Source organism: Dipodomys spectabilis, unplaced genomic scaffold, assembly GCF_019054845.1.
Source record: "Dipodomys spectabilis isolate Male_0828 unplaced genomic scaffold, ASM1905484v1 ptg000366l, whole genome shotgun sequence".
Lineage (NCBI taxonomy): Eukaryota > Metazoa > Chordata > Mammalia > Rodentia > Heteromyidae > Dipodomys > Dipodomys spectabilis.
Window position 1 is genome coordinate 2,107,236 of NW_024871043.1, and position 19,455 is coordinate 2,126,690.

Genomic DNA, 19,455 nt, shown 5'->3' on the forward strand with positions numbered 1-19,455 from the left:
GGGCTTGAACTCAGGGGCTGGGCACTGTCCCTGGCTTCTTTTGCTTAAGGCTAGTGCTCTACCACTTGGGCCACAGCACCATTTCCAGCTTTTTCTGTTTATGTGGTACTGAGGAATGAAACCCAGGGCTTCATGCATGTTAGGCAAGCCCTGTACCACTAAGCCACATTCTCAGCCCATTTCTGATCATTTTAGAGATGAAATCTAGCAGACTTCTGCCTGGGCTGTCTTTGAACCTCAGTCCTCCAGATCTGTGCTTCCTGAGTGGCTAGGATTACAGGCATGAGCCACTAGCGGCCAGCTGTGCAGAACTTTTAAGCTTCCTATTCTAGAACAAAAGTAGGAAGGGAGATGGGGTGGGATGGGGCCTCAGTGTCTGTGTTGGGGGTAATGTAAATGTGGCAGTCTGGCTGGCTGCTGGGGGGCCCAAGACCAGGCAGGCAGCCCTTTTGTCCAAACGGAGTTAGAGACCACATAGCAGTGCACTGGCTTCCAGACCTTAGCCCCCATGAGCAAGGTATGGCCACTCTGGGCCTTGGTATCCACTGTAAAATCTGAAGGTGCATCTCAGTCCATGTGGCTGACACGAGTTCTGTGGCCTGGGTAATATGGTTCCCTTTGAGTTTCCTTAAACGTTCAGCTTGGGGGTTTCCCTTGCAAGTCTGAAGAATGGCCGCCTGGTTGGGCTTCCACATCTGCCCCAGCCCACAGATCACCTCCCTTACCTGAGCTGCTGTGCCCCAATTTGAACCCAGCCTCTTCCCTCTCTAGATGCCTTCCTGTGTTGTGGCTCTGCCAACAGAGGGCGCTCTGGCTCTCCAGAGGGGCAAAGTCTCAAGACTCCCACCCTACTGTGCTTAGCCCTCCCACCCCCTTCCTCTTGCCATCTGTCTCACTGCCCCCCACCCCTAGATGCCCCTCAGCCTCTGCCCCACCTCCAGGAGGCCCGACCCATGCTCATGACCTTGCTATTCTGGGCCCTGTGTCCTGTGGGGAGATGGACAGGAGACAGCTGGGTGCCCAGGCCACCCAGGCTAGGGGCTGGCCCGGGGAAGCCTGCTGGCTCTCCCTGTTCTGTCTCATCCCTGGGGCTCCCCAAATCTTGGCCTTGGGAGACTAGGGATAGAATTGACCCTGTAAGGGGGAGGGGGGCGGTGGTGGATGAGACTTGGAGACCTGGATGCTGTGTTGTCAAAGGGAGAGCTAGCCAGGGCTGGCTGTGGTGCCCCGGGCATAGGCAGGTCTGATCCTCTCCTAATCTAGCAGCAACTGGTGCCCTGAGTCTCCCCCTCCCCCAGACCCCGCCAGCCTTCAGGGAACTTGCCTTCCAGAGATGGGGACAAGGGGTGAGCACGAGGACCCCCAGCCGTTCCCCAAATGGGCATGGTTCACAGGAAGGAGGAGCCCAAGAGACAATTCCCTTTAAGTGTTTCTTTAGAGATGGTTAAATGGTTTAGCATTGCTGAGAGATGGGCCCTGCAGGTTCTGTCCTTCAGAAGCAGATCACTCTTCTGGTCTCAGGCAAGAGGAACCCTTTCAAGGCTGGGTCTAAGACCCCAGGAGGAAGAAGTCCAGGATAGTGCCTGGTATCTACCTCACCCATCCAGCCAGGTGCCCCATATGGCAAGCCTTCTGCAGCTCCTGGCTGCTCATGGGCCCTGTGTCTGGCTTTAGCCTGTCCTTCTGGGACACCAGAGGAGGGAGAAACGAATAACCTCAAAGGGCCCCGTTGGCAGGCGCACGCTACAAAGCCTGTTCCTGTGCGCACAACTCTGACTCGACTGGAGCTGCCGCCTGCCGCCTCTCCATGTTTGGGGTGTCGCTGTCCCTCCCTCCAGGTGTTGCTGGAGAGGGGCCAGCTAGGGCCTGAGATGTGGGTGCCTATTGATGTGACCCCATTGTCTGAGCAACTCCCACCCCAGGTCACAGCAGGACTCGGCTGCAGGAGGAGGGCTTTGCGGGAACTGTGAAAAAGGGGAGGGAAAGAACACTTCGTCCTCGACTCACCCAGGAGGCTGTCCCTCCCCCAAGTCCAGGCAGAAGCGTCTAGTAGGACAATCCTTTAGTCCCATAACCCCTCCCCAAAGCTGGCTTCCTTTCCTTCTTTCAGGACGATCTGACTACTTGGTATGCCATTACACACACACACACACACACACACACACACACACACACACACACACACCTGCTCTCCCCCTCCCCCTCCCCTGCCTCCGCCTAGGATCTGAAGCCCTAGAGTGCAAAGCACACAGCAGGGTCCCTGCAGGAAACAAGGTCTGGATGGAGGCCGAGAGAGGAGGCTTGCTTGACCTCACAGACCTTTTGACCTCTACCTCATAGAACTTTTCTCCTCTGCCTCTCCTTCCCTGCCTGTAACCCATCCCCGTGTACCCTTCTGCTCCTCCAGCAGCTGCCCTGATGGAAAGCAAGATGCCCCCACGCTGGAGCAGGGTGGGGAAGGGCGGCTCAGAGCAGCTGCTTCTCTGAGGAAGCTGACACCAGGGCCAGCCGCTTAGCAGCAACTTGTGGCTTTGCACCCAGCCCCGGGTCCCGCCCACCTGGCTGTGGCCAGTCAGTTCCCTGCTGTTTCTTTTCCCCCCAGCTCCCCTGGCTTCCCTCTGACCCAGGCAGCCCAGCCTTTCTGCTCCTTGAACTCTAGCTTCCTTTTGTCCTCATTTGCCTCTACCTGGCCTCCAAACTTGGGTCCTCCCCATTCGCTCCCTCTGGAGCCTCTCCTTTGCCCCAGATTCCCCAGGTATACCCTGTCCTGCACCCCAGGGGGCAGGGCCCAGTGGCAAACCCACCACCTAGGCCCCACTCTTACTCCTTTCTGGGATGCCAGATGCTCCGGGGTTGCAGCAGCGTGAAGACCACACTCCTGTGGAGTCAGGCCTACAAGCCCCTTGGGTTAAAGGATGTGCTGTGTGAAACGAGGTGACCCTTTGTGGTGACTTGGGGTGACCCCACCCCATCCTGAGATGGTTATCGTGCTTTGCCATCAGCACATTCTGTAGCCTCTTGGGTTACCTAGCTGCCTGCGTGTCCCGTTTTGTTTGGGGGGGGGGATTCCCTGTCAAGGATGGGGGGGGGCCTTGAAGGCCATGTTCCCAGAGGCTAAGCTAAAGCGCCGGGGAGGGGGGGAATTTAGGGGAGAGACAGGCAGTCCTGGCTTTGCTCACCAGGGCCTGGACACTAAATCCCTTGTTGATGGCTGCGGCAACCCCTCCCTAGGGTAGGGTTACCATCTTCTGTCCTGTTCCCTTGACCCTCTCCCCTCCCTACTTCCCCTTATTCCTCTAGAATCACTTCCCCTGACCCCCCAAAAGATGCCCTCCCTTTGGTCCCCCAAAGGCTTGGGGGTATCTCTGCTGCTCTTTCAACAAACTAGGTGAAGGAGGAGACTGACAAAGGGAAGGAGCAAGAGGATGGACAGATGGAAAAGGATGAGGAGAGGAAGGTATGTGAGGACTCAGGAGACTGCATGCATGGGGGCGTGCGCATGCGCGTAACCAGAAACGCCAGGCAACTGGGGAAACCGAGGCAACTGGGGGAGGCATCAGTAGCAGATGACAGAACGCAGTCTCTCCCTGCCCCCCCCCCCCCCCGTGTGCCTCATGAGTGACATCTCAGGCTGCAGCCCCACTGTTCCCCCTCTGTCAGCAGAAATATCTTTCTCTTCTGACCCCTCCTGCTGGGGTCCCAGCCAGCCAATCCCTGACCTGAGGGAGGGGGGAACCTGCCCCCCCTACTCCCTCATAAGGACCAGCTGGGGGCTGGGGGGGGTGGCCGGCTGCTAGAGGTGGGACGAGGGGTCAGAGCTTCGTGGAAGGAAGAAAAGGCTGAGGGGGGGGGCAGGTGATAAACAGGAAGAAACCCAGACAGGCAGGTGGATACGTTGAGGAAGGCCCCCCCGTAATTGAGAGCGCCCCCCCGGAAGGAACACATCGCCCCCTGGGCCCCCCAAGAAGGGTGCGCAATGGAGGCTGCACACTCCAAGAGCACAGAGGAATGTTTGGCCTATTTTGGGGTGAGTGAGACCACAGGCCTCACCCCGGATCAAGTGAAGCGACATCTGGAGAAATACGGCCCCAATGGTAAGTGTCCCTTGGGGGATAAGCTGGTAACGCCCTCCTGCGCCCACCTCCCGCGCACACGGAAGGGAACTGTCCCCGAAGGGTGTCCCGGGGGAGAGCTGGGTCATGGTCTCACGTGGCCAGGCAAAGATTCCGAGAAAACGGGGTCCTGAGCTCTGGAGTTGGGGGGAGGTTTTACGGGATGACCTTGATGAACTTCGGGTGCCCTTTTGATGGTGGCCTGATTCTCTCACCTTCACCAGAGTCCTGGGTACCAGAGGGGCATAAAGCTGAGCCCCAAATGAATAAGTACTTTTTCTTCTTTTTTTTCTCTGTGTAGAGCTCCCTGCCGAGGAAGGTAAGTTCCTGGAAATGCTGAGCTCCCACAAACCCTCCCCCCTATCTGTGCCACTCCTTACCTGCCCTCTGGTTATAGGTCCTACCCCCCTCTTCATTAAAGGCTACATCTTGGGGGTAGAGATTTAACTCAGTACAAGTGCATTTGCAATGCCCTGAGTTTGGTCCTTAGCTCTGAGGAGGAAGAAGAAGAAAAAAAAAAAGGCAATGTTTTCCCCCCAAGGACTAGAGTTTGGGGGGGCTGTAGTCTCCAGGCCCTTTCTCCTGGACAACCCTTGAACAACTGCTGCTCTGTTCCCTAAAGACACTTGTTCTTAGATGCCTTGTTTAAAGACTCTTGTTCTTGCAGCTCTTTGGCATTGAGCTAGCCTGTCCTTAGCACCCTAGGGATTCAGGGCACTCTAACCCCTGGCCCCTAACCTACATGCAGTCTCAGACCTTCATCCTTCAGATCTCAACCCCGGGGTTCCCTCCCCTTGCCTCTCCCCCAGGGAAGTCCCTGTGGGAGCTGGTGGTAGAGCAGTTTGAAGACCTCCTGGTGCGGATCCTTCTACTGGCTGCTTGCATTTCCTTCGTAAGTGTGGGGGGAGCCTGGGAGGGGGCTGGCTGGGGTATGTGGGGGGGGGGATCAGAGCTCTGCTCACAGCCATCACCATCCCAGACCCCCCTAGTCCAGGCCCTCAGCATCCCCAATTTCCCGACCCGGGCTGGGGGAGGTGGGGTGCTGATTCCAGTCCTCCCCCACACCCTGCGGGCAGGCTTTATTTTAAGCTTAAGGGGTGTTCTCAGCCAAAACACTGAAACTAAGCCACCCTCACAGCTTCAAGGGCTTCGAGGGCTCGGGTTACCCCCCCAAGTGCCTGGCTCCAGCTGGGACTCACAGGCTGCAACATTCTGGGCACTACAACTCCCAGCATGCTGTGTACCTCTCCATGCCACCAATCCCCAGCATTCTGGCATCTTTGGCCCGCCCTCCCTGGTCTCTGATGCTGATTGGTTGAGGAAAAAAAAAACTGGCTCCTAGAAGCGGGAAAGCACTCCTGGTGCGAAGTTGACTACAGATGCACCCTGAAGCCTGACTCTTTACCTGTCTAGATAGGTTCCCTGTGCGCTTCATTCCCCCATCAGGGTTGTAATTTGGAGTCCTGCGTGTTATCAGTCCAGCCTAACTCACTCCTAACCTTTCTGGGCCTCCTTAGTTCCTCACAGCCCTGGCTACCTCTCTCCTGTCCTAGGGACTCTACCTTCAGTCCAGTGTCCACAACCCTCACCATCCCAGCAGTCCATCCTATAGTTTGGAATTTCCTTAACGTCTTAGTTTTTAGTCCAGATGGAAGATACGACACAGGAGGCAAAATGCCTCCCTGTCCCTTGGTCTCTTTAACGGAGGCCCTGACTGCCCCTGAGTGCAAATTGGCAGGGCTTCCCTTCTCCCTTCTCAGATTTGCTCCTTGACATTTGCCTGTGGCTGTTGCCTGGCAGTGACAACAGCTGGGACGGGGTGTGTACAGGAGGCCCCGTAACCTTATCCCCTGCTCTTGCTCCCTCGTGAAATCAGAGCTTCCCAGCCTTGGCAGTGGGGGAGGGCTGTGGGGGAGGGCTGTGGGTGGGCTAGGTGCCTATGAGGACCACTGAGTTTTCACCATGGGCTTTGGACTCCTGAGTGATGGGTGGGATGGATGTGGCCCTAGGGCTTGTTGGCCTAGGTATCCCAGAGCTTTGCTTATAAGCCACCGGTTCAGTCAGAGAAACCTGAAAGCATTCCCAGTTAATGCCAAAGTTGTCCATGTGCCTGACCGGTTCGCGCTGAATCATGCCAGCGGCAGCGCTCCTGTGCTCTGAGCCGGCGGTGTACAGAACTTCGCACAGATGTGGGGCTGCAGGCTCTCCCCCCCCCCCCCGCCCCTTGTACTCCATCTGTTTCTGCTCACAGGCTCAATCGCATCTGGAACTCGGGTCCTTGTGACCCATTATTCTCCGTTGCTCTGCTCCTCAGGTGCTGGCTTGGTTTGAGGAAGGTGAAGAGACCATTACTGCCTTTGTGGAACCCTTTGTCATCCTCTTGATCCTCATTGCCAATGCCATCGTGGGGGTTTGGCAGGTTAGCTTTGATAATGTTTCCTGTCCCACTACCTGGTGTGATGCTGATACCCCCCCCCCCCATCCCAACTCTAGGCTTCTCCTCCTCTTCTTCCTTTCCCTTCTCCTCCTCCTCCATCATCTTTCTCCCTCCTCTGACCCTCTCACATGGCTAGGTCATGTGATAGTGTTAGCACAATCTGGGAGACTGGGAACCACTGTTGCTTGCTGGCTGTGTGACCCCGTGCCAACTCCTTTATGTGTCTGAGTCTCAGTTTCCTCATCTGTAAAATAGGACTAATAGCCGGGCGATGGTGGCCCACGCTGTAATCCTAGCTACTCAGGAGGCTGAGATCTAAGGATCACAGTTCAAAGGCAAGCTTGGGCAGGAAACTATTCAAGAAAGCTGAAAGAGGCTCTGTGGCTCAAGCGGTAGAGTGCTCACCTTGAGCAAGTAAGAAACTCAGGGACAGTGCTCAGGCCCAGAGTCCAAGCGCCAAGACCAGCCCCCACCCCTCCAAAAAAAAGGATTAATAACCCTGATGTGTGAGTTGAATCAGAGGAACAGGACAGTGCCTGGCACACAGTAAAAACTCACAAAGGCGAATTTGAGTTCCTTCTTCCTCTGATTAGACCACCCACTTCTTCCTTTATCTCTTGTTTCCTGATTTTCATTGATTCTCCTTTCTTCTCTGTCCAAAGCCCTCTTATCTGATTTTAGCCATAGGTGACATTTTCACACATGTGTGTATGTGTGCACAAACATGCACACACACATGTATGCTGTGGCCGCCTAAGTCTGCCTCTTCTATGAAACCCTCTTTCTCCTGAGACTCAGGGCCTCCATCTCTACCCCCCGCCCCACACCCCTCTAGTCCACCCAAGCCAGTTCCCTCCCAGTCTCTGATCTTCCTCCCCTTCCAACGGCTTTCCTCCACCTTCCCCTCAGGAGCGCAATGCAGAGAATGCCATTGAAGCGCTGAAGGAATATGAACCCGAGATGGGGAAGGTCTACCGAGCTGACCGCAAGTCCGTGCAAAGGATCAAGGCTCGGGACATCGTCCCCGGGGACATCGTGGAGGTGGCTGGTGAGCTGATGGGGATTGAGTGGCTCAGGATGGGAGGCCTTGGGTCTGATGCCAAGAAAAAGGGAGAGGCTGGTCAGCCCCAAGAGGATGGTGGAGTCTGTGTCTCCTTCCCAGACTCCTCAGGAGGTCACCCGAGGACATTCGGGCCACAGCACCCCCTCCCTTCCAGACTTTCAGCAGGAACAGCCAGTCCTGTCCCTGAGGCTGCAGGCAGACCCCCTATTCCCCCTCCTCTCCCCTAACACTTGCAAGCAACAGGTGGAACTCGGTCCCTGCCAACGGCCCCATCTCCACCCGCTCTGGGCCTGGCTTCCCTCTCCTTCTACCCCTGCCCCCCCCCCCCAAGCTTGGTCAGCTTTCAGTCTTGACCTCTTAGTGCCCTTGAGGCCTCTAAAGGGGAAGGAGTGAGGGCAGAAGGGAGGAGGGGGGCTGAAGCTCAAGCCCCCGGCCATGTAAGGGAAACTCAGGTCCCTGCTTGCGAGCACGGGACCAGGAGGAGGGAGCTGAAGGAGGGCCCCGCCCCCACGGAGGGACACTTAATGCCGGCCCGGGGAGGGGTGGGGGCCGGGTGGCTAAGATTACTAGCATTCTGCCCCCTTCAGCGGTTTTTATATTTGCCCTGCGCAGGCCTTCCCGTGTTTCCAGGCCGTTGGCTCGGTGGAGCAATCTTTCTAGGCCTCCTTCCCTCTATCACATGACACATGTTGCCCCCTGGGGGAAGATGAGGAGAAAGAGGGCAGGGGGGCTGAAGACCCCAGAACCCCATGGCGGGGCTGCCCTGCCTCATGGACAGTTTGGAGTCAGTGCCGTGAATGTCTATAAATACCCCTTGAGCTTGGGTGACAGGGCGTCCGCTGGACCCGTGGTCTACCTCCTCCCTCCTCTTTCTGCTTCTTCTGCATGGGACCTTAGAAAGGAAAGAGGGTGAACTCTGTTGCCGGTGGGACCAGTGCAACATGAGGCAGAGGCCCTGGTTCCCCCCAAAAGCCTCTGAGTATAGTAGGGATCCTTCAGAGGTTATCGCTCCTCTGGGACACCTCTGTCCCTGCCTTTCCTCTGTGTCCCCCCTACCCACCCTCTCTGGCTTCACTTTCCTTTGTGTTTTTCTTCTCAACTCCAACCTTTGTCCTGCCAGACCTCCCCACTCCCTGCCACGGCCTCCCTCTGACTCGTCCCGATGTCTGAGTTCTTCTCTTGCCTCTCTTGCTTTTCTCTTCTCTCTCATCCCTTCCCCATCCTTCTCGATTTTTAGTTCGATCATCCCTACTTTCCTCCCTGTTGGTCAGGGTTTGTTGAATAAGCCTGAATTATGTACCCAGGGATAATGGGAGGCTCCCTTCATATCCTTAAAGCCAGTAGGGAGAGAAGAGTTCATTAGGAGGACAGTTGGAGTGGTTTTCTGGGGGACGGGGTTGCTGGTGGAGGTGTCAGGATCACATGCTGAAGGTCTCGTGTAAGCCCAGGGTGCACACTCTGGGACCTAGAAGATGGACAGGTGAGGGAGCCAGACAGAGATGAGGTTATAGGAAGGAAGAAAAGCACCATTTCCAACTGACCTCCCTCTTCTCTGCTCTCTCCACAGTGGGGGACAAAGTCCCTGCAGACATCCGCATTTTATCCATCAAATCTACCACCCTCCGGGTTGACCAGTCCATCCTGACAGGTCTGCTGGCTTAAGTGGGAGCACTCGGTGGGGGTGACCCGGGTGGCCGGGCACGGAGGAGATGCTAGGGAGATAAAGAGCAACCCACTCACGGTTCTGTAGTAGCAGCAATGTCAGCGGCAGCTGACCTTACTAGGAGACATGGGAGCAGAGGTAGCCATGGACCATGGCTTCCCAAGGCACACGGGCTCACACAAACCCAGAGAAGCACTCATTTCCTCCAGAGTCCTCCTAAACTCTTCAAGTGAGGAGCATGGGATTCTGGGGAAAAGATGGAAGTAACATGGTCACTTCCGTGGCTCCATTGGGATGGAGAGGGCAGCGTCCACACCTCCAGGGGACTGGGGCCAAGGTCTTAACTCTAAGGGTCATGGCTTCCCCTTTGCCTGGAGCAGCTTCCTCCAGAGGCGGGACTTCCTCCTGGATGGTGGTTTGGTCCCTTTCTAGGCAGGCCCCATCCTGCATGGGAGGGAGGGAGTTAGGAGCAGGAAGTCAGGGAAAAGGCGGTGACGTTCTCTAAGGCCCCTTGGCCCTTTCTCCACAGGTGAGTCAGTGTCTGTCATCAAGCACACTGACCCTGTCCCCGACCCCCGAGCTGTCAATCAGGATAAGAAGAACATGCTCTTCTCGGTGAGTGGTCGAAGGCCAGCTGTGAGACTATCAAGCCAGAGGCCCTGGCTTGGGAGAGGAATTTGGTAGCATGAGAAGGCCCTCAGCACAGGAGGGGTACAGTACGAGGGTCCCCCCCCAACCTGATTCCTTCCTCTTCCTGTACCTCCCCCAGGGTACCAACATCGCAGCCGGCAAGGCCCTGGGCATCGTGGCCACCACTGGCGTAAGCACTGAGATTGGCAAGATCCGAGACCAGATGGCTGCCACCGAGCAGGACAAGACCCCTCTGCAGCAGAAGCTCGATGAATTTGGGGAGCAGCTCTCCAAGGTCATCTCCCTCATTTGTGTGGCCGTGTGGCTCATCAACATCGGCCACTTCAACGATCCCGTCCACGGGGGCTCGTGGTTCCGAGGAGCCATCTACTACTTCAAGATTGCTGTGGCTCTGGCTGTGGCGGCCATTCCAGAAGGTAGGACGGGCTTTCCCTCAAAGACCTTCTCCAGGTCCCAGGGCATAAGACGGACTGTTAGGTAGCTGATCAGAGCCGATCTTCCTCTCTCTCCCCTTGCGATGTTCCTTTCTTAGCATGCCTTCCCTCTCTGCAGGTCTCCCCGCTGTCATCACCACCTGCCTGGCCTTGGGTACCCGTCGGATGGCGAAGAAGAACGCCATCGTGCGGAGCCTGCCGTCTGTGGAGACCCTGGGCTGCACCTCTGTCATCTGTTCCGACAAGACAGGCACCCTTACCACCAACCAGATGTCCGTCTGCAAGGTCAGGGGCGGTGGGGAGGAAACCAGTCCTCCAAGCATGGGCTCATCCCTACACCACTGGTGGCTCTTGGCCTGGTCTAGGAAACGCTCAAAGGGCAGATACAGAGTCATCCGACCAGCAATGCAAAGGATCAGCTGGTCTTGTTAGAGCCATGGTCTCTATCCCAGACATTGCCACCTGCTGTCTCTGATCCTCTACAGAGGCCATTGGGGGAAGGTCAATTAACCCCATTTTTCTGAAGCTCTGGAGGATTTGGCGAGTTGCCAAAGGATACAGTTGATAGGAAGGAGAGCTGGGTGTTGTAGTACATGCCTATAATCCAAGCTACTCAGAAAGCTGAGGTAAAAGGATTGCTTGTGCCCAGGAGTTTAAGGCCAGCTTAGACAATGAGACCCCTCTCTCATAATGTGTATTGTGTGTGTGTGTGTGTGTGTGTGTGTGTGTGTGTGTGTGTGTACTCAGAGCTTACTTCCAAACTCAAGTCTGTGGGTCCCATTGCTCCTGCCTATGCAGCCAACTGCTCTCCAGAAAGGTCCCATTATGAGAGGGTCCAGCACCCAGCTGTGCTAATCCTGGGCAGCATTTCTTTTTATTTTGCTTTTTGGTGGTACTAGAATTTGAACTCAGGACTTCATGCTTGCTAGGTAGGAGCTTTACCACCTGAGCCATGCCTTCAGCCCTTTTTGCTCTGGTCTTTTGTTTTGATTTGATTTTGAGATAGACCGTCTTCCTCCTCCTTTTTCTCTTCTTCTTCCTCTTCTTCTTCATCTTCCTCCTCTTCTTCATCTTTTTCCTCTACCTCCTCTTCCTCCTCCTCCTCCTCCTTCTCCTCCTCCTCCTGCTCCTCCTCTTCTTTTTTAACCCAGATTAGCCTGGATTGTGATCCCCCCATCTATATGATTCCACTTTAGTTGATATAACAGTCAACATGCCACCACATCCAGCTTTTTCTGTTGAGATAGAATCTTTTTGTTGTTGTTGTTGGTTGTGGAGCTTGAACTCTGGGCCTGGGTGCTGATCCTCAGCCCTTCAGCTCAAGGCTAGAGCTCTACCACTTGAGCCACAGTGCTACTTCCAGATTTTTGGTGGTTTTTTGAAAATCAGAGTCTTACAAACTTTCCTGCTGGGCTGGCTTTGAATCTTGATCCTCAGATCTCAGCCTCCTGAGATTACAGGCTAATCAGGAGCCACTGGCCCCCGGCTTTGAGATGGAATCTTAAGAACTGGATTGGACCATGATCCCTCCTACTAGCTAGGACGACAGGAGTGAGTCCTTGATGCCCAGCGTTTTTATTAGCTTAATTTTTCTGGTAATTTTGTGGTTTTAATGCAGGCTTTTGTGTTCATTTAGCTTGCTTGTTTGGCTGGTATGCTACCACTTAAGCTATATCTCTAGCCCTAGTTTTTTTTGCTGTTTTGTTTTTTTCCCCCTTATCTGGTCTCTGAATTGCTATCCACCAGATCTTAGCTTTCTGAGTAGCTAGGAACATAGAAACAAGCCTCCAGTACCCAGCTTGAACAACACTTTTTAAGCCAGAGCACCTAATTTTGTTGTTGTTGTTGTTGGTCGTGGGGCTTGAACTCTGGGTCTGAGTGCTGTCCCTCAGCTCTTCAGCTCAAGGCTAGTGCTCTACCACTTGAGCCACAATGCCACTTTCCTAATCTTTTCTCTACTTTGATCCTAGGCGTTTGCCTAGGATCAGAGGATCTCTCCATAGATAGATAGATAGTAGATTGATTGATTGATTTATATATGCGTTGCTGACACATTTATCTGATATCTGATATATATATAATATATGCATATGTAATGTTAATGTGGTATATGTATGTGTGTCCAGGCTGGCTTCAAACCGTGATTCTCAGATCTCAGCTTCCTGAATAGTTAGAGTTACAGGCATGAGTCACCGGCTCTTGGCTTACATCTTATTTTAATTAAGTGAAGACGTCCCAGCCTGGTTTTTAGAACGTGATCACAAAGCCATGGGATGGGGGACGGGGAGCCAGGGAAGAATGAAGGCCAGCCTGGATGGGGCAGGGAGAGGTTCCTTAGACCAACATCTGCATGCATATTCTCCTCCCCCTACAGATGTTCATCATTGACAAGGTGGACGGTGATATCTGCTCACTGAATGAGTTCTCCATTACCGGTTCCACTTATGCTCCTGAGGGGGAAGTGTAAGTTATCCCTGCATCTCCCCTCCTCCCGGCACCTCCTATGTACCCCCTACCCCAGATCCCTGGACCCTGGCTAGCTTTCCCTTCCTTCTTACCTCCCGCCTTCCTTTCCCAACCTGCTTCTCTGCTGCGGCTCTCCCTGTCTTCCTGTCCACTTGTCTATGGCCCCTCTGCAACTCATCCTCTTCTCGGCCATCTCTCTCCTGCCTTCCTCCCTGCCCGTCCACCACCAGCTTGAAGAATGATAAGCCAATCCGGGCAGGGCAGTATGACGGGCTGGTGGAGCTGGCCACCATCTGTGCCCTGTGCAATGACTCTTCCTTGGACTTCAATGAGGTAACCCCCCACATACACCACACACACCAAGTGTCTTCTTCCCTTCCATTTGAGAGGGGGTGTCTGTGCCCCGCTCCCCACCAGCAGGAGGAGGAAGGAGTGGGGGGGGGGGGGAGCTGTTGGCTGCTTTCTTGCTCCATGAAAGTGGACTTGGGTGGGAGCAAGGGTCCAGGAGCCGGTCCACCCACTGCCTCCCCCTCCTCTGCCCATCTCAGACCAAAGGTGTCTATGAGAAGGTTGGGGAGGCCACCGAGACGGCGCTCACCACGCTGGTGGAGAAGATGAACGTGTTTAACACGGAAGTGCGAAGTCTCTCGAAGGTGGAGAGAGCAAATGCCTGCAACTCGGTGAGTTGGGGTGCCTACCACAGGCCCTCACTTTACTGCACTCAGCCAGGACCCACCCCGAGGTGGGCAAGGCCGTTGCTCCTGCCAGGACCTTGTCTGGGCCAGGAGGACTTCTAGGGGGCCCCACTGTCCCCACAGTTGTATGGCTTTTGTTGCGACCTCTGTGCCCAAGGAGATTGCTTCGTTTGGTTGTGTCCCAGCTTGGAAGGGGCAGGGATGGGCCCCAGGACACAGTCTGGGGCAGCCCTAAGGCAGCTACAGCCCCCTCGTCTCTAGAGCACGCTTGTTGGCTCAGATCCCAGTTCTAGTCTAGGGTCTGGGGTGTGCTGCTGCTGCACCCACAGTTGGGACTTCCCTGTGTCAGATAGACAGTCACTTTGTTTTCTTTTTTGGTCTAATACTGAGGTTTGAACTCAGGATCTCATGCTTGCTTGACTTGCGTGTGACTCATGGCTGGTGCTCTACCACTTGAACCAGTCCTGTTTTTTGGTGGACATGTGCCTTGTGGAGTTGGAGATGGAACCTTGCAGACTTTTCTGTTCTTTTTTTTTTCTTCTTCTTTTGGTTGTGGGGCTTGAACCCAAGGCCTAGGTGCTGTCTCTGAGTTCTTTTGAGCAAGGCTAGTGCTCTACCACTTTGAGCCACAGTTCCACTTCTGGTTTTCTGGTGGTAAATTGGAGATAAGAATCTCACAGGGATTTTTCTTCCCCGGTTTGGCTTTGAACCATGATCCTCAGATCTCAGCCTCCTGAGTAGCTAGGATTATGGCTGTGAACCTCTGGTATCAAGCAATGGCAATTATGCTATGCTCACTCTGAGCTCTTGTTTGTTTTTGTGAGACAGGGTTGTGCTACATATATAGGATTCTTCTGCCTCAACTTCCCATTGCTGGGATTATAAACATGCACTACCAGCTAGGCTGGCACTCTACTGCTTGAGCCATGCCTCTCTTTTTTGTTCTTATTTTTGAGATAGGGTCTTGCATTTTGTCTGGGCCAGTCTGGACAGTGGTCCTCTTATTTATACTTCTTACCATAGTTGAAATGAAAGATATGCACCATCACATCCAGCTTTTCTCTTCAGATGGAGTCTCGTGAACTTTTTTCCCCAGGCTCCTTTGAATTACAGTCCTTCTGTTTTCTGCCTCCTTTATAATATGAGCCAGACCTTCATTATTGCGTTATTTACTCTAACCCAAAAGTAAAGACAACCTAAATATCTACCAAGAGAGGGTTAATTTTTCAATTTTACAAATAATAGAAACAAAAATTTTTTAATTTTTATTTTTTCTATGGCTTAATATCCACGTATAGCATGGATATTTAGTGGGGAAAGACAAAGCTGTCATTCAGTCTTGTTTTGCCAATCCTGGGGCTTGAACTCAGGGCCTGGGCGCTGTCCCTCAGCTCTTTCACTCAAGGCTAGTGCTTTACCACTTGGAGCCACAGCACCACTTTGGGGTTTCTGGTGGTTAATTGGAGATAAAAGTCTCATGGACTTTCCTGCCTGGGCTGGCTTCAAACCACAACTCTCAGATCTTGGCCTCCTGATTAGCTAGATTACAGGTGTGAGGCACTGGCACCCAGCTTTGTCATTCAGGTTTTACAGGATACTTTTTTTTTTTGGTCAGCTGTGGGACTTGAACTCAGGGTCTGGGCACTGTCTCTGACCTCTTCTGCTCAAGGCTAGTGCTCTACCACATTGAGCCACAGTGCTACTTCTGGTTTTGTGGTGGTTAATTGGAGATAAGAGTCTCCTGGACTTGCCTGCTCAAGCTGGCATCGAACGGGGATCCTCAGATCTCAGCCTCCCGAATAGCTAGGATTTCAGGCGTGAGTCATGGCCTGGTGAGACTCTTTACTGTTTGTTAGGCACTGATACTACCACTACCTGTGCTTATTTACATTGAAATTAATTAAAAGTAAATCAAGGTGAAAATGAGAAATTCAGTTCTTCAATTGTTCCGGCCATGGTTATTTCCGTCCTCACTGTAAATTCTGCTGGAGAGGAAGCTGTACAGAGTCTATTGTACTTTAAACACTTGGGAAGGGAGAGAGGAGGTGACTCAGTGGTACACCTCTTCCTAGCACGCATGAGGTCCTGAGTTCAGTCCTGGGTTGGCACAAGATGCTGAAACATGGTGGCAACATGAGCATTGGAATTCTCTCCTTCTGTGCTATGGATACTAGGCTTTGCTTTTGCATTGGCCTTGGCTTGGGGTCTGCTCTGACCTCCGGATCCTCATGGACTGGTGTAAGGACTCTGGCCTCTCCCTCCCAGGTGATCCGTCAGCTGATGAAGAAGGAATTCACACTGGAGTTCTCCCGAGACAGGAAGTCCATGTCTGTCTATTGCTCCCCAGCCAAGTCTTCCCGAGCTGCTGTAGGCAACAAGATGTTCGTCAAGGTCAGCAATCAGAACGTGCCTCCACCGCTTCCTCTTAATCCTAGACCCCTCTGTATGCCCACACCTCCCACTGCACCCTGAAAGGCAGCAGGTGGTCCCTTCATGCTGTGCTGGTTTTCTAGGGTGCCCCCGAGGGTGTCATTGACCGCTGCAACTATGTGCGAGTTGGCACCACCCGGGTGCCGCTGACAGGCCCGGTGAAGGAGAAGATCATGGCCGTGATCAAGGAGTGGGGCACCGGCCGGGACACCCTGCGCTGCCTGGCCCTGGCCACCCGAGACACACCCCCTAAGCGGGAGGAGATGATCCTGGATGACTCAGCCAGGTTCATGGAATACGAGGTGAGCAGATGGAGCTTCCTCCTGTCCTGGAACTTGGGAAGAGGCAGAGTCCCGATCGTCCCTGGCCAGCCTTCCACTACGCTTGTCATTTCCTACTCTATCATCCCAAGGGCCACAGACAAGGGGCTGGTGGCTAGCTTCTCACGGAGTTGAGATCTGAGGATTGAGGTCTGTAGCTGGGGCAAGAAAGTCCATGAGAGTCTTTATCTCCAACTAACCAGCCAAAAAGCCAGAAGTGGAGATGTGACTCAAGTGGTAGAGCACCAGGTACACACACACACACACAGACACTGTAGTACAGATCCCCCCAACAATCACAGGACAGTGAGAAAGCCTTAGCAATCAGCAGGCCAGTCAATGCTACATCATTTTTATTTATCTGTGGTGCTGGGGAGGGAAGCCAGGGTTTTGTGTGGGCTCAGCTTGTGCTCTATGCCAGCCCTGTACAGGGCAGCAAGCCTCCACTTCCCAACATCTCCCAGTCAGTCTCTCCCTGTGTGCTTATGTCCTGGCTCCTGTCCCAAACTCCCTGTGACCTGTCCTGGCCTGCTGTCTCCCCAGAATGACCTGACATTCGTGGGTGTGGTGGGCATGCTGGACCCACCCCGCAAAGAGGTCACAGGCTCTATTCAGCTATGCCGGGATGCTGGGATCAGGGTTATCATGATCACCGGAGACAACAAGGGCACAGCCATTGCCATCTGCCGAAGAATTGGCATCTTTTCGGAGAGCGAGGAGGTGACAGATCGCGCCTACACTGGCCGTGAGTTTGACGACCTGCCCCTGGCTGAGCAGCGGGAAGCCTGCAGACGCGCCTGCTGCTTCGCCCGCGTGGAGCCCTCCCACAAGTCCAAGATCGTGGAGTATCTGCAGTCCTACGATGAGATCACAGCCATGGTGAGGAGTCACACGGGGTCCCGGGGCGGGGAGGTGTCTGATTGTCCACACGATGCTCCTGGAACACTGGTGACATGAATGCAGGGAGTGGCCCGTGCGTGCGTGCGTGCGTGCATGTGTGTGGACAGGCCCTGAGCCCATCTCCTCCTCCAGACAGGAGACGGTGTCAATGATGCCCCTGCCCTGAAGAAGGCTGAGATTGGCATTGCTATGGGATCTGGCACTGCTGTGGCCAAGACAGCCTCTGAGATGGTGCTGGCCGACGACAACTTCTCCACCATCGTGGCGGCGGTGGAGGAAGGCCGGGCCATCTACAACAACATGAAGCAGTTCATCCGCTACCTCATCTCCTCCAATGTGGGCGAGGTGGTCTGGTGAGTAGCCCGAGGCTAAGTGGGGGTGACATGGGTTCTTGGGGGCCGGACTTGACGTGTGACCGCCTTTCTCCCGCAGTATCTTCCTCACAGCGGCCTTGGGGCTGCCCGAGGCCCTGATCCCTGTGCAGCTCTTGTGGGTGAACTTGGTGACGGATGGGCTCCCAGCCACTGCCCTGGGCTTCAACCCACCAGACCTGGACATCATGGACCGGCCCCCCCGGAGTCCCAAGGAGCCCCTCATCAGTGGCTGGCTCTTCTTCCGCTATATGGCCATTGGGGGTGAGCAGGAACCCCATCGTCCTTTCCAAGGCTTGGATCACCAACTGTCCTTCACCCAGCCACCACCACCCTGATGGTGACTTCCCGCTTCTCCCCATCACAGGCTATGTGGGTGCAGCCACGGTGGGCGCGGCTGCCTGGTGGTTCTTGTACGCAGAAGATGGGCCTCACGTCTCCTACAGCCAGCTGGTAGGAGGGGGGCCGAGGGAAGGGCAGCAGGAGGACAGCAGGAGGGCAGCAAAGAGGGATCTCAGGCCCCCGACTCTTGTCCCCGCAGACTCACTTTATGCAGTGTACGGAGGACAACCCGGACTTTGGCGGCCTGGACTGCGAGATCTTTGAGGCCCCCGAGCCCATGACCATGGCCTTGTCCGTGCTGGTCACCATTGAGATGTGCAACGCTCTCAACAGGTAGGCCTGCCCACCTGCCCCTGAGCCCCCTGCCTCAGCCTCCCTGCCTCCTCACTGTGCCTCTCTCCTGGCCACGCCGCCCACGCCTCCACACACAGCCTGTCTGAGAACCAGTCTCTGATGCGGATGCCGCCCTGGGTGAACATCTGGCTGCTCGGCTCTATCTGCCTGTCCATGTCCCTCCACTTCCTTATCCTCTATGTCGACCCGCTGCCGGTGAGCCATGGGGGGCTGGCCTCGCGCTCTGGAGGCTCTGATGGGAAGATGGGATGGGGAGGGGGGCAGCAGGTGCTTCCTTTCCCCTCCTGTGGGGATGCTGTCCGTCCTCACGGCGGTTGACCCCCCCCCCCCCAGATGATCTTCAAGCTCCGGGCCCTGGACTTGAATCAGTGGCTCATGGTCCTGAAGATCTCCCTTCCAGTCATTGGGCTGGATGAGCTCCTCAAGTTCATTGCTCGGAACTACCTGGAGGGTAAGGCCTGCCCCTGTGCTGACCCCGCAGCCCGGGCCCTGAGCCCCACTCTGCCCTTTGCGCCGCGAGCATGCGCGTGCGCGCGTCCTCTGTTTCAGGTGGTAAGTTCTCGGCCCTGGTGGGACCAGTGTCCCCAGGGAGGCGCAGCCCAGGCCCCTCCCCACTCCGCTGCACAGGGGCGGGTCGCTGTCCGGGCCGCTGCCCGTTCGATAATGGCCTCTCTCTATCCTCTCTGGCCGCAGGATAACCACCCCTCCATGTCTTTGAACCGTGTCACAGGTATTGCCCCTTCCTGCCCGGCTGCTGCGCCCTGCCGCTCGCTCCCAGCCCGCGCGTCCCTGCGGTCGCTCGCGCTCTCCACAGCTCCCCCTAGAGCCGTGGCCGCTGCCCTGCGCTTCCACACAGCTGCGCAAAGCTGCCCTCAGCGTGGGCACCAGCATCTCTGGGTCCTGCCCACCCGCAGGCGCCATTACTGCTGCGCTGCGCTGCGCTGAGCGCGCTGGCTGGCACTGGGGGTCTCCGCTGCTGGAGCTGCGGTGGCTGGGGCGGGCTGGGGTCTGGGACACAAGTGAGTTCGGGAGGTGAGTGATCGCTGGGCCGCGCTGCTCCGGGAGTCAGCGCCTCTCCCTCCAGGCCCGTGGCTCCATCCCTCCCCTTTCTCCTTTCAGATCCAGAAGATGAGAGAAGGAAGTAACCAGCCCTCCCGCCCCCCCCACCCAGTGTGACACCTCCCGCAGAGCGGTGGCACACCTTCCCCCACTTCTTC

General features: G+C 55.3%; 1 protein-coding gene across 3 annotated transcripts; it reads left to right on the top strand.

Annotated features, from left to right (window-relative positions):
- The first annotated feature begins 3,788 nt into the window (after nt 1-3,788).
- On the top strand, nt 3,789-19,397 carry Atp2a1 (ATPase sarcoplasmic/endoplasmic reticulum Ca2+ transporting 1). 3 transcript variants are annotated; one of them, XM_042666661.1, is made up of 23 exons: nt 3,789-4,094; nt 4,414-4,431; nt 4,922-5,004; nt 6,427-6,531; nt 7,459-7,597; nt 9,180-9,260; nt 9,805-9,890; nt 10,045-10,342; nt 10,479-10,645; nt 12,735-12,823; nt 13,057-13,159; nt 13,375-13,506; nt 15,787-15,912; nt 16,035-16,253; nt 16,815-17,150; nt 17,304-17,524; nt 17,604-17,806; nt 17,910-17,995; nt 18,084-18,217; nt 18,316-18,433; nt 18,572-18,689; nt 18,932-18,968; nt 19,358-19,397. In XM_042666661.1, the coding sequence occupies exons 1-22, from the start codon at nt 3,977-3,979 to the stop codon at nt 18,934-18,936; spliced, it is 2,985 nt and encodes a 994-aa protein (XP_042522595.1). In that variant the 5' UTR covers nt 3,789-3,976; the 3' UTR covers nt 18,937-18,968; nt 19,358-19,397. The 3 variants fall into 3 exon arrangements, with proteins under 3 accessions (XP_042522595.1, XP_042522594.1, XP_042522593.1); XM_042666660.1 differs by lacking the exon at nt 18,932-18,968 and having other exon boundaries at nt 3,977-4,094; nt 19,358-19,383; XM_042666659.1 differs by having other exon boundaries at nt 3,977-4,094; nt 18,572-19,391.
- Nucleotides 19,398-19,455: the final 58 nt, after the last annotated feature.

Excerpts from the sequence above, each read along its gene's own strand:
- Atp2a1 (XM_042666659.1), top strand. The coding sequence starts at position 3,977 with ATGGAGGCTGCACACTCCAAGAGCACAGAGGAATGTTTGGCCTATTTT. Across the intron at positions 17,525-17,603 it reads AATGTGGGCGAGGTGGTCTG|TATCTTCCTCACAGCGGCCT; the intron begins GTGAGTAGCCCG and ends TTTCTCCCGCAG. Across the intron at positions 17,807-17,909 it reads CCGCTATATGGCCATTGGGG|GCTATGTGGGTGCAGCCACG; the intron begins GTGAGCAGGAAC and ends TCCCCATCACAG.